The sequence below is a fragment of the Monodon monoceros genome, unplaced genomic scaffold (assembly GCF_005190385.1).
Source record: "Monodon monoceros isolate NGI ecotype Baffin Bay Population unplaced genomic scaffold, NGI_Narwhal_1 Super_Scaffold_1, whole genome shotgun sequence".
Classification (NCBI taxonomy): domain Eukaryota; kingdom Metazoa; phylum Chordata; class Mammalia; order Artiodactyla; family Monodontidae; genus Monodon; species Monodon monoceros.
The window spans coordinates 79,842,409-79,855,996 of NW_021703765.1; the positions used below are offsets into that span (position 1 = coordinate 79,842,409).

At 41.1% G+C, this 13,588-nt stretch overlaps 1 protein-coding gene across 3 annotated transcripts in view; it reads right to left on the minus strand.

The window, feature by feature from the left end:
* The window catches only part of CLIP1 (CAP-Gly domain containing linker protein 1), a 122,417-nt gene that overhangs the window by 10,005 nt on the left and 98,824 nt on the right, over positions 1–13,588 (minus strand). For all 3 annotated transcript variants that reach the window (XM_029220031.1, XM_029220011.1, XM_029220020.1), the window contains one exon: positions 1,508–1,560. In XM_029220031.1, the coding sequence (XP_029075864.1) occupies positions 1,508–1,560 (53 nt within the window). The remainder of the gene's footprint in view (positions 1–1,507; positions 1,561–13,588) is intronic.

Here is a 13,588-nt window from a genome sequence, read left to right on the forward strand (position 1 = left end):
GCTCTTGGCCAAGTTGCCTAACTTGGGGGGTTTTAGTTTCATCATTTTTCAATGCAAGCCCCACCATATATTTCAGTGGTTTGTTTAGAGATATGAGAAATTTGTGAATTACAAGGGCTACATAAATGCAAAGGGATTACATCAGTACTCACACCAGCCTGTTTCCCTTGTCAGAATGCCTCAGGAATAAGTGCTATCAACTTGTTCACACACCCTTGACAACTGCATACATGGGGTTCTTTTTAAAGAAACAAAGCCTTATTCATGGAAAATTAAATATCCCAAGGCCCCCACGGGGGGGAGCTGTGCTTGTACCTGGGCCCCAGGTTAAGGCATGGCAGGCCAGTCACCACAGCTCATAGGCACTGGGCGAACACCTGGCTGGACCGGGGGTGTGGCAGTCATGAAACACACATGCATTCTGATGTGAAACTTTAAAGAACAATGAGTCTAAGGATGTCTTAAAAAAAGAAAGGAGGAAGGCACCCCTGAACTGAGGCCTAATTTCCTTTAGAAGGTAGCTTATGGAACCCAAATATCTTTGTGGGCTAAATAAAGCCCTCGACTCTGAAGCAGCCGCCATACTGGCAGGAGGGACAAATGTCAGCATAAACGCATGCGTCAGTGGTCAGTAAGGGAGACTTCCTCTGCTCTGACAAGTAAGAATAAAATGCTCTGCAAGACTATGAAGGAATTCTTTTTCTTTTCTATTTCATTTTCTTATTATTTTTTAATTGAGGTATAGAAGAATTCTTGATTATACTATTCCTAAAGGTTTATTTTTCTTTTTGTAATTAATAAGACAAAAAACGCCTGTCACTGTTGTGATGTACTCTACAGCAAACCACGGTACGGGCTGTGGCTCTTAGCAACAGTATACACTATGCCTACTTGGCATGCAGAGTAAAGCAGAGAATTTCTCTAGACACAAACTACACATTTTCAAAAAGCAGACAGAGACCGTCAGAAAGCATAAGCACCAGGCTTCTACATGATGACTCCTGGGGGCCCGTTTATCCTTACTCAAAAGTACTGGAAGCTTCCATGTGAACAGCATTCGATCATCATCAAAGAATAACAAATAACAAAGCTCTTTTTAAGAAAGTAAGTAGAAACATTTAAAATGTTTCCCATTATTACTGAGAAAATGAAAGTTTTATATAACTGAATTTATTTGCAGATTAGGTAACATTATAGCACTTTAGTTACTGAAACTAGGAGGTAAACAGTGTAATACGAGACAACCTAATTTAGAACATTTCTGGACAAACGCAACTGAACATGGCTTAAAAATCGAACTATTCTTTCAGTAATTCATACTGAAACTCTTACAAATTTGTCAGTTATGAGTACCAAACGATCACGATGCAATTTTCTGAATATAAGAAGGTCGTATGTTTTCTACAAGTCACTGTACACAGCATGTTCTAACATTTTCCTTATTAAACACACACACACACACACACACACACACACACACAACAATATATACAAAAAGAAAGCCTACCTCTTTTTCATTTCTAACAACTGATTATTGAGCACAGATCTCTCTTCTTCCAGCTGGGAAAAAAACACACACACAACAAAAAGGTCAGTTCATAACAGACAGGCCAGTTTCTCATCCCCCAGGTCACATTCCCATGCTCCAGGACCGCTAAAGCAACGGGCTTTCCTCAGAGGCAGTGAAAAAGGACCAAGTGTACATCAGGGACCTGAGAGTTAAAATATTAAACAATACCATGTACATGCCATATCTTAGACATTCAATAAATGTTTCCTTCATTTGTTAGATGAATGAGTGAAAACTTCACTATTAACATTCTGGTTCCTTTACTGAAACAAAAGGAGTCAAAGGTCGCTAACTTGTGTAGGGCTAGGAACAGGTAATTTATTCTACACGGGCCTTATCTTATGCCTACTATATCCAGGCATTTCTTTCTCACCTATAAAATAAGAAGGTTACAGAAGAATTTCCAGTGGCCCTTTAGTTCTAAAATTCTGTTATTCTGTTAAGGATAGAAAACAAAAGATTCAGCTAGTCAACCTTGTGAGAAAAGATTCACCTCTACCCACAATCTGTACCACATACAGTTTAGCCAAATACAGTACCAATTTTAACTCACACTGTTAATAAAACAAAGAGGTGACAAAAGCTTTTACATGCTTTTTTTTTAATCAAAGGATAACACCAAAGACTATGTAATGGTTTCCAACCATTTGGGAGTGGCCCAGAATTTAAGTCACTAATTCACGATAAGTAGTCGTGGTCTTATTTCTGATTATGTGTCAGTTATGTACATGCTTTGCTATAAAGGTCTTTTATACTTTAAAAGTTTTTAAATATAAACATGTATGTTTTGAACATAAGTTTATCAAGAAATCTATAGAGGTTAACACACAGTTTTTTTCCACTGTAGACTCTCTCCTTTCCTAGTCCATTAAGATAAATGCTTTTGCTGCATGAGTAATTCACAGATATATTTAGAAATTTGTAAAGAGTAAAAGGAAGGAAAAACAGTGGGAGGCAAACTTTAAAGGAATGAAACAAGAGGGAGAACATCTGGAGAGTGGGATGTGGAGACGAGAGGGGCTCTCATTTTTTTCTTTTGTACCCTTTTATATGGTTTATATTTATTTTTTAAACAAGGAAGCTGTTTAACTTTTATAGTTAAAAAAATTTAAAAAGAAATAAACAAACAAGACTGGGAAATGACTACAATGAAGATATAAATGGGGCTTCCCTGGTGGCGCAGTTGTTGAGAGTCCGCCTGCCGATGCAGGGGACGTGGGTTCGTGCCCCGGTCCGGGAAGATCCCACATGCCGCGGAGTGGCTGGGCCCGTGAGCCATGGCCGCTGAGCCTGCGCGTCCGGAGCCTGTGCTCCGCAACGGGAGAGGCCACAGCAGTGAGAGGCCCGTGTACCGCAAAAAAAAAAAAAAAAAAAAAAGATATAAATGGATAAATGACATGGCAGATAATTCACAACAGGGAAAATACAAATAATTAATAAACACTTGGAAAATCATTCAACACTGCAAAGAACAAGTATGCAGAGATTCTCCCCATTTCTTGGAGGCTGAATTTCTTGTTCCTGAATTTCCACAGAACAGAAGTTTAGGATACTTATTGTACTGATACTTCATAGGAAATAATGGTTTTTTCCGCTTCTGGTCCAGGATCCAATCCAGGATAACAAGCTTCATTTAGTAGTCAAATTTCTTTAGCCTGTCTAGTTCCTAATTCTTTCCTTGTCTTTTGTGACCCTGACTTTTTTTTTTTTTTTTTTGGCTGCAGCTTGTGGGATTTTAGTTCCCTGACCAGGGATTAAACACGGGCCTTCAGCAATGGGAGCTTGGAGTCCTAACCACTGGACCGCCAGGGAATTCCCTGACCTTGATAGTTTTTTTTGACCTTGACATTTCTGAAGAGCACAGAAGCGAGTAGAATGTCCGTCAATTTGGATTCACCTGATATTCCCACATGAGTAGAGTCAGACTATGCACTTTTTGGCAGAAACACCACAGAAGTGATCCCATGTCCTTCTCAGTATGTGATATGAAGAGGCACACAATGTTGATTTTCGGTGAGGGTAACTTCAATCACTTGGCTAAAGAAGAATCTTCCATGTTTCTCCACTGTAAAAATACTACTGTTTTGTGGAGAGATGCTCTGAAACTATGTCAACATTCTGTTCCTTAACGAAATTTCACCCACTGGTTTTAGCACCAACTGATGACTCTTGCCGAAATAATTACCACGATGGATACCAAACAGTGATTTTCTAATTCCATCATTTCACGCTCTTACCAGTTGGCATTTTACCATAAGGAAGAGCTTTCCTTTTTTTTAAAAAAAGGCATTCCTATCTATCTATCTTTCTGTCTATCTGTCTATCTATTTATGGCTGTGTCGGGTATTCGTTGCTGCCCACGGGCTTTCTCTAGTTGCGGCGAGCAGAGGCTACTCTTCGTTGTGGTGTGTGGGCTTCTCATTGCAGTGGCTTCTCTTGTGGTGGAGCACAGGCTCTAGGCGCACGGGCTTCAGTAGCTGTGGCGCGCGGGCTCTAGCGCGCAGGCTCAGTAGCTGTGGCGCGCGGGCTCTAGCGCGCAGGCTCAGTAGCTGTGGCGCGCGGGCTTACCTGCTCCGCGGCACGTGGATCTTCCCGGACCGGGGCTCGAACCGTGTTCTCTGCACTGGCAGGCGGCTTCTTAGCCACTGCGCCACCAGGGAAGCCCCAGGAAGGGCTTTCATTTTTCCCTCATTTACTTATTTATACCTGTTTCCATGGCATATTTATGTATCATGGTTTCTTATTTTATTCCATAGGCTATAATCCATTACTATCATTATTTCTTTTTTTTTCATTATTTCTTTTGATGCTCAAATTATCTCAGATTTGGCCAGTGGAAGCCCCTCCAACATGGTTCTGATAGGTTTCTGACTAATCCCCAGTTCTTTAAGCACTTCCTTGCTTTTTGGTACACAAGATATTCCAGGCTCATCTTTTAGTCTTTCTGTCTCAGCCCTGGAATCAGCCATTTCTCTAAGGACCTTTTAGTAGGGAAGAGTATTTAGAAACCAAAATCTAGGTAGTTAGGTATGCTCATTGATATTGGAGTGTTATTACTTCTAAGCCCTGTCAGTGGACTTGACCAAAATTTGAAACTTCTGCTCTTCAAAAGACACTGTTAAGAAAATGTAATGAGAATACAGACTGAGAGAAAACACTTGCAAAACTCAATCTGATCAAGGACTTGTATCCAGAACATATTAAGAGCTCTTACAACTACACGGACTACAAACCAAACCTTAAAATGGGCAAAAGATCTGAACAGACACTTGACCAAAGAAGCAGCTCAAAATCATTAGCCATCAAGGAAACGCAAATTAAAACTACACCTGAGATACTTGGGTTATCACTTCTAGTTTCATTTCATTGTGGTCAGAGAACATACTTTGCAGGATATGATGAGACTTGTTTCATGGCCTAGCATATGGTCTACCCTGGAGAACGTTCCACGTGCACTTGAGGAGAATGTGTCTTCTACTATTGTTGAATGGAGTGATCTAAAGATGACTGTTAGGCTTAGCTGATGTTCAAGTCTTCTACTTCCTTGTGGATCTTCTGTCTAGTTGTTGTATCCATTACTCAAATAGAATACTGAAATCTCCAACTATTATTGCTGAATTATCTATTTCATCCTTTAATTCTGTCAGTTTTTGCTTTCTGTATTTTAGGGCTCTGCCATTAGTTGCATATATATTTGTAATTGTTGTATTTTCCTGAGGGATTGATCTTTTTACCATTATAAAATTTCTTCCTCTGTTTCTAGTAACAATTTTTTTTTTTTTTCAGTACGCAGGCCTCTCACTGTTGTGGCCTCTCCCGTTGCGGAGCACAGGCTCCAGACATGCAGGCTCAGCGGCGACGGCTCACGGGCCTAGCAGCTCTGTGGCATGTGGGATCTTCCCAGACCGGGACACGAACCCGTGTCCCCTGCATCGGCAGGGGACTCTCAACCACTGCGCCACCAGGGAAGCCCCGATGATGCTTTTTAAAAATTAATTCTGCCGATGTCTGCATTTTAATCAGTGTTTAACTCACTTACATTTAATGTTATTATGCATAAGGTTACATACTTTTTTTTTCAATTAATAGTTTATTTTTTTAAAGAAGTTTCAGGTTCACAGCAAAATCAAACAAAAGGTACAGAGATTTCCCATAACTCCGTGTCTGCACACATGTACAACCTTCTCCATTATCAACATCCCACAGGACAGCAGTGCATCTGTTACAATCAGTGACACATCATTACCACCCAAATTTCCATAGTTTACATTAGGTTCACTCTTGGTGTTGTATATCCTACGAGTTTTGACAAATGGATAAAGACATGTATCCACCATTGTAGTATTGTACAGAATAGTTTCACTGCCCTAAAGACCCTTGGTACTCTGCCTATTCATCACTCCCTCCCCCTTTTGCCCCCACAACCACTATATTTTTGTCCCCATAGTTTTGTCTTTTCCAGAATGCCATATCTTTGGAACCATACAGTATGTTGCCTTTACAAATTGGCTTCTTTCACTCTGTAATATGCATTTAAAGTTCCTCCATCTATTTTCATGGCTTGATAGGTCATTTCATTTTGGTGCTGAGTCATATTCCATCATCTGGATGTACTTCAGTTTATTTATCCACTCACCTATTGAAGGACATATTGGTTGCTTCCAAGTTTTTGGCAATTGTGATTAACTCTGCTGTAAACATCCATGCACAGGATTTTGTGTGGACATAGATTTTCAGTTCATTTGGGTAAATACCAAGGAGCCCAATTACTGGATCATATGGTTAGAGTATGTTTAGTGTTGTAAGAAACTGCAGAGCTGTCTTCCAAAGCAGCTGCACCGTTTTGCATTCCCAGCCGGGAATGAGAATTTCTGTTGCTCCACGTCTTCATCAGCATTTGGTGTTACCAGAGTTTTGGATTCTGGCCATTCTAACAGGTGTGTAGTATGATCTCACTGTTAACTTATAATTCCCTAATGACATCTGATACTGAGCACCTTTTCACATGCTTACTTGCCATCTACATGTCTTATCTGGTGAGGTGTCTGTTAAGGTCTTTTGTCCATTTTTTAATTCCGCTCTTCATTTTCTTGTTCTTAAGTCTTACAAGTTCTTTGTATATTTTGGCTGACCGTCCTTCATTACATGTGTCTTTTGTAAAAATTTTCTCCCGGTCAGCAGCTTGTCTTCTCATTCTTTTCACGTTGTTTTTCACAGAGTAGAAGTTTTTAATTTTAAGAAAGTTCAGTTTATCAATTCTTTCTTTCACGATCATGTCTTTGGGGTTGTATCTAAAAAGTCGCCTCCATACTCAAGGCCATCTAGGTTTTCCCCTGTTATTTTCTAAGGGTTTTATAGTTATTCACTTAACATTTAAGTCTATGATCGATCTTGACTTAATTTTTATAAAGGGCATAACACCTGTGTCTAGATTCACTTTTGGGATGTGGGTATCCACTTGCTCCAGCAGCATTTGCTGAAAAGGTGATCTTTGCTCCATTGTATTGCCCTTCCTCCTTTGTCAAAAATCAACTGTCTATATTTATGTGGGTCTAGTTCTGAGTGCTTGATTCTGTTCCACTGATCCACTTGTCTACCCTTTTGCTGTACTCGATTATCGCAGCTTTATACTAAGTCTGGAGGTTGGGTAGTGTCAATCCTTCAACTTCGCTCTTCTTTAATACTGAGTTATTTGGGGTCTTTTTGTCTCTCCATACAAACTTTAGAATCAGTTTGTCGATATCCATAAAACAACTTGCTGGGATTTTGATTGGGATTGTGTTAAATCTACAGATCGTGTTGGTAAGAACCAACATCTTGACAATATTGAGTCTATCTGTGAACATGGAATATCTCTTCACTTATTTAGCTCTTTGCTTTTGTTCATTAAAGTTTTGTAGTTTTCCTCAGATGGACCTGGTACATACTTTGTGAGATTTTTACCTACGTATTTCATTTTGGGGGCTGCTTACGTAAATGGTATTATGTTTTCAATTTTCAAATTCCACTTGTTCATTGCTTTGACATAAGAAAGTGACTGACTCTTGTACACTGAACCTTGTATCCTGCAGCCTTGCGATAATCACTTACTAGTTCCAGGAGTCTGTCATTCTTTTGGATTTTCTATGGCACGTGATCTGTGAACAAAGAGTTTTACTTTTTCCTCCCCAATATGTATACCTTTTATTTCCTTTTCTTACTGCATTGGCAAGGACTAGCAGTACGATGTTGAAAAGCAGTAGTGAGAGGGGACATCCTTGCTTTGTTTCTTATCTTAGAAAGAAAGCTTTGAGTTTCTCACCATTAAGTACGATGTCAGCAGTAGTTTTTGTAGGTATTATTTATGGGGTTGATGAAGTTCCCCTCTATTCCTAGGTGGCCGACAGATTTTATCACAATGGGTGTTAGCTTTTTCAAATGCTTCTTCTGTATCTACTGATATGATCTCATGGCTTCTCTTCCTTAGTCTGTTGATGTGATAGATTACATTATTTGATTTTCAAGTGCTGAACCCAGCCTTGCATCTCTGGGATAAATCCTACTTGGTTGTGGAATTGTATACTGTGCTCCAGAAATGGAGGAGACAGCGGTGAACAGAAAACTGCTGCTCCTCCCTCAGTCAAGTGGTCTGACTGACCCTACAAAAGCAGGAGTATGTGTAACGGTTCCGAACGTCAGCACATCCTTCACTTCACACAAGCTAGTATTTTTCTTCACACAAGCTAGCAATTTGTTTTAAATCTATCATTCCTCCTTTTAAACATTGTTGGGTTTAATTTGCTAATATTTTGTTGTTACATACTATTTTGATTCCACTTATATTACCTACTAGAAAAGGCAAAACTATAGCACCATAAAAGAGAGAAATGGTTTTCAGGGATTGGGAAGTGATTGACTATAAAAGGAGCATGAGAGAAATTCTGGGGGTGAAGGAAATCTTGATTTTGGGGTATATTATATGACTATATACATATATGTCAAAACTCATCACACCATATACCTATGAAGGGTGAATTTTATGTAAACTATACCTTTTTTTAATACCTTTTTCTTTTTTATAAATTTATTTATTATTTATGTTTTGGCAGCGTTGGGTCTTTGTTGCTGTACGCAGGCTTTCTCTAGTTGCAGCAAGCGGGGGCTACTCTTTGCTGCAGTGTGCGGGCTTCTCATTGCGGTGGCTTCTCTTGTTGCAGAACACAGGCTCTAGGCGCGCGGGCTTCAGTAGTTGTGGCACGCGAGCTTCAGTAGTTGTGGCTCCTGGGCTCTAGAGTGCAGGCTCAGTAGTTGTGGTGCACAGGCTTAGCTGCTTCACGGCATGTGGGATCTTCCCGGACCAGGGCTCGAACCCGTGTCCCCTGCATTGGCTGGTGGATTCTTAACCACTGCACCACCAGGGAGGCCCATAAATTATACCTTAATAAATATAACTTCGGGGGAAAAGGCGAGTTTGAGTAGTGTATACAATATTGCTTTTGTAAAAAACAAACTATATGTATATGCTGTTACACACATGAAGAGCAGTATGGAAAGGTACACCCAACCATTTATAATGTTGCCTCCATGAAACAACAATGGGAGGAGTAATAACTTTGAAATGGTATGTATTTGTATTGTTTCATGTTACAAACATGTATGATTATTTTTAATTTTAAAATAACATTACAGGGCTTCCCTGGTGGCGCAGTGGTTGAGAATCTGCCTGCCAATGCAGGGGACACGGGTTCGAGCCCTGGTCTGGGAGGATCCCACGTGCCGCGGAGCAACTGGGCCCGTGAGCCACAATTACTGAGCCTGTGCGTCTGGAGCCTGTGCTCCGCAACAAGAGAGGCCGTGATGGTGAGACGCCCGCGCACCGCGATGAAGGGTGGCCCCCGCTTGCCACAACTAGAGAAAGCCCTCGCACAGAAACGAGGAGCCAACTCAGCCATAAATAAATAAATAAAGCAAACTGTCAACAAGTAAAAATAAATAAACACTATAAAATAACATTACAGTTTAAAAGGAATAGGGAATTCCCTGGCGGTCCAGTGGTTAGGACTCGGCGCTTTCACTGCCGTGGGCCCCGGGTTCAATCCCTTGTTGGGAACAAAGATCCCGCAAACCATGCAGCATGGCCAAAAAAATGGGGGGGGGATTTTATTTTTTAGAGGTACAAAGATATTTACAGATAAAATGACAGTATTCTAGGATTTGCTTCAAATTAATCTATGATGGGGTGGAGGGTGAGTGACAGTAGAATTGAAGCAAGAGTGACTGGTTAAGACTCCTCGCTTCCACAGCAGGGGGTGCGGGTTCAATCCCTGGTCTGGGAACTAAGATCCCACAGGCTGCGCGGCCAAGAAAACAAAAAAAGAAAGAAAGAAACAAGAGTGACCAAGAGTTGACTGCCTTTGGAGTGGGGTACAGGGGGATTCACTGTTCTGCTCACTCTGCTTCTGTACGTGTTTGAAACTTTCTGTAATAAAAGGCTGAATAAAAGCGAGGGTTATTTTACAGAAAAATATTAAGAAGATAACATTACGGTGAAGACAGTATACAAGTGACCATGATTTGGGGAACACTGGACCAGAAAATCTCAAACAGCTGATCTAGCCACAAAACTGTTTTATAATACAATAAACATGGTGGGTAATTTGTTTTCAATCTATCACTTAAGAAAAATACTAGCTTGTGTGAAGTGAAGGATGTGCTGAAGTTCGGAACCATTACACAGTCAGACCACTCGACGGAGGGAGGACGGGCAGTTTTTTGTTCACCGCTGTCTCCTCCATTTCTGGAGCACGGGCAGGCACACAGTAGGCACTCAGTAACTACGTGTCGCGTAAACGACTGGGTCAGAGAACCGGTAAGCTGGTGCTCTCCTCGGGTGTGGGTTGGCAGTGACACTGAGGAACCAGGGTTCTCACAGGAGGAACTCTCTGCTCAGCCAGTCTGAGCGAGCTGGCGCTCAGCTGCTGCTTTTCTCGCCGACTTCCCCAGGGAAGTGGTTCATGTGTGGGCGACTTCAGCCTCTTCTCTGAGCAAGTGTTCTGAGGTCCAAAATAGCGGCGCTACCTTGACAGCACAAGACACATCCCCATCCCCTGTGTCTGCGGATTTCTAGTCTCGCCTCCCACACAGACTCCTGCTCTTGGAAGTGGCGAAGGTAAGGGGGAGAGAGGAGAGGAGGATTTGGTCAATTCTGTGGACAAGCCCTTTCAGAGAAGAAACAATGAACATTAGCTGTCTTGCCTCGCACACCCAGTCACACTTCTCCATGTACACAGAGCAAGAAGGACAAAGAGGGGAGAAAGAAGCAAATTTAATTTGACTTGAATTTAACAGGAGAAAGAAAAATCAAAGTAAATAAAAGAAAATGGCTGAGGGCAGAAAAATGTTCTTTACCACAAAGATATATTCCTTTCTAAGAACTCCCACTAGGCTTATACATTTATTTTGTAAAATTTTTAAGTAGAATATATTTTTTAAAAAACATAGATGTTAATATCATTTTCTTAGGTATAAGTTAATTTTAACTTTAAATAATATCAAACATCACCCTGATATAAAAACGAGAAGGCTTGCATACTTCCACGTTCTTTCAACTCTGTCACCTCAAATTTTGTTAGTTATATTCTCTCTGTATATTTTTCTTTTTTCTCCTTTGTCTTTGATTTGTTTCCTTTTTGTCTTGCAAATGCTTTAAGCTTACCTTCACCAACTGATCAAAATTGACATCACCAATAATAGGATAAAGCAACATCACCTGCCTCCGGCCAGGAAATGGTAATCACTTATATAGTCTTCCTGCTAAAGATGGATAACCTAAATGCCATCATGAGGAAACACCTGACAAACCCAAAATGAAGGATTTTATACAACATAACTGGCCTGTTTTCAAAAAAGTCAAGTCATAAAAGACAAAGGCAGAAGAACCATTCCAGATAAAGACAACTAAAGAGACCTGAGTCAATGAATGGAACGCATGATCCTGGACTAGATCCTGAATTGGGGGGAAAAAAACCCCACAAAAACTATCGATATAAAGGATATCACCGACAACTGCCTACACAGGAATAGGGCCCATACATTAGATAATAGTGTTCAACTTCCTGAATTTGACAGCTGCACTGTGGTTAGGTAAAAACAAATCCTTAGCCTACATGAGCATTCTGTGTTTTATTTTTACAACTTTTTGCAAAGCTTGAAATGATTTCCAAATAAAAAGTTAAAATCACAACTCTGTTCCTCATCTGTGATTCCCTAAACTGTTAGCTTAGGTGTCTATTAACCTGGATTTAGTGCTCACCTCCAGTCCCTTTTGCCAGGCTTCTCCTGAGCTAGTAAGTCCTGTATATTGAGTCATGTCCTGCTTGGCCAAATTTTACCAACAAGTAGCAGCTACTTTCCAGAAGGACTCATAGATGCTATAGCTTCTAAGTTCTTTCAAGTTTGGAAACACCTGTCTTCTTACCTGGATAATAATTGCTTGGATATGATGTTCCTGATCATATTTTCTGTCCCTTAGGACTTTGGAAACAGTGCACTATGTTTTTTTTTGTTTTTTGTTTTCTGGCATTGAATGCGGCTGCAGTGGGCTATTTTTTCTCCTTTTTATAAGGAATCTGCTTTTTCTGCCTGGGGACCTGAAGAATTCTCTGTATATTTTCAGAAACATTCATTAGGTCTGTTTCTGATGTATTTACCAGTTCTGATATGGTGTGGTTTTGGTCTTCAATTTGTTTCCTTAACTCTTTCCTCTCTCTGTTCAGCTAGTGTCATTTTACCATCTTCTCTCTGAACAGTTGTTTTATTTACATCACTTAAGCTTTTATATAACACAAAGCAATATTTTACTCTGGGTAATGTTTTCTCATGACCTGAATCCCTCATCTCTCTTTGGATTCCTAGGTTCTTTTCTTTTCTTCTTTCCTCTTTTGGTACAGTATGGAGTCACTTGTTCATCTTACCCTGGGCTGCTCTACCTAGACCTTCTATTTGCTCACATGTAATGTAAATGAATTTTCCTTTATGCCCCTCCTACTTTATCTGAGACCTCCAAGCAACAACTGAAAAATCGGGCATTGCAGTCTATATATTTCTGTAGCCAGAGGGCCCTGGGGCAAGGGTGGGGAGAGTGCTGTTCGGGTGACTATATGATCTGCTGGAGGTGTCTCTCTGAGCTTTTCCCTTTAGTGTCCTGCATCTCATCTACTGCATCAGAAGAGAGGCAACTCTATTCCTGAAGGAGTGTGTGCTCAGCTTCAGCTCCAGGCAGATATTACAAGTTGGCTCTTTCAACGTCTACTCTCACCTCCTCTGTTTCCTTCCCTTCCTGGAGGAATCCAGCCTCACTCGTGGTTGGAGGTGACACTATTACAGAGATCTGAACTGTCCTCTCCAAGTGAAAAGATAAACCATGTGAAGAGGAGCCCTCTGCCTTTCCCCGCTTGTCCTTCTGCCTGCTTCCTCCCGGAAAGTTCTGCAGTGCCTGGGGGTGTAAGAGCCACTGAGACCGAGAGGATGAAAACTATCCTGCTGAGGACAGCAGCAGAGCAGAGAGCGGGGGCAGGGTTCCCTGAGGACATTCTTGAGTGGCTGGACCCACGGGGACTACCTACCTGTGACCTTATCATCATTTGAGTAAAAACCCACCCATTCCCACCCACCCGTTTACTTAAGCCACCCTGTCGGCTAGACGGGCTATGGAAAATGACAACTAGCCGTTTTTCCTGCTCTGGTAGAGGGCTGGGCGGCAGAAGCAGCGCTGGCCTCAAAGATTTTTCCCTGACTGCCTACTCACTTCTTCAGTCTAATTTTCTCCAAACTGGGTTGGGCATGGGGATGGGGAGAATTAGAGGGAAATTTCTGGGGATTCTGCTATTTGTTTTCCTTTCTCTTACCACTGTGAACAGTTTCAAACAGAGTCACAGGACAATTTTGTTTCTTTTCTTGGTTGTCAGTTTCCACGTTTACAGTGTGAACCTGATTGGCTTTGCTGGATTTTCCTGAAGGTGTTTTTAACAGGTGAAGAAG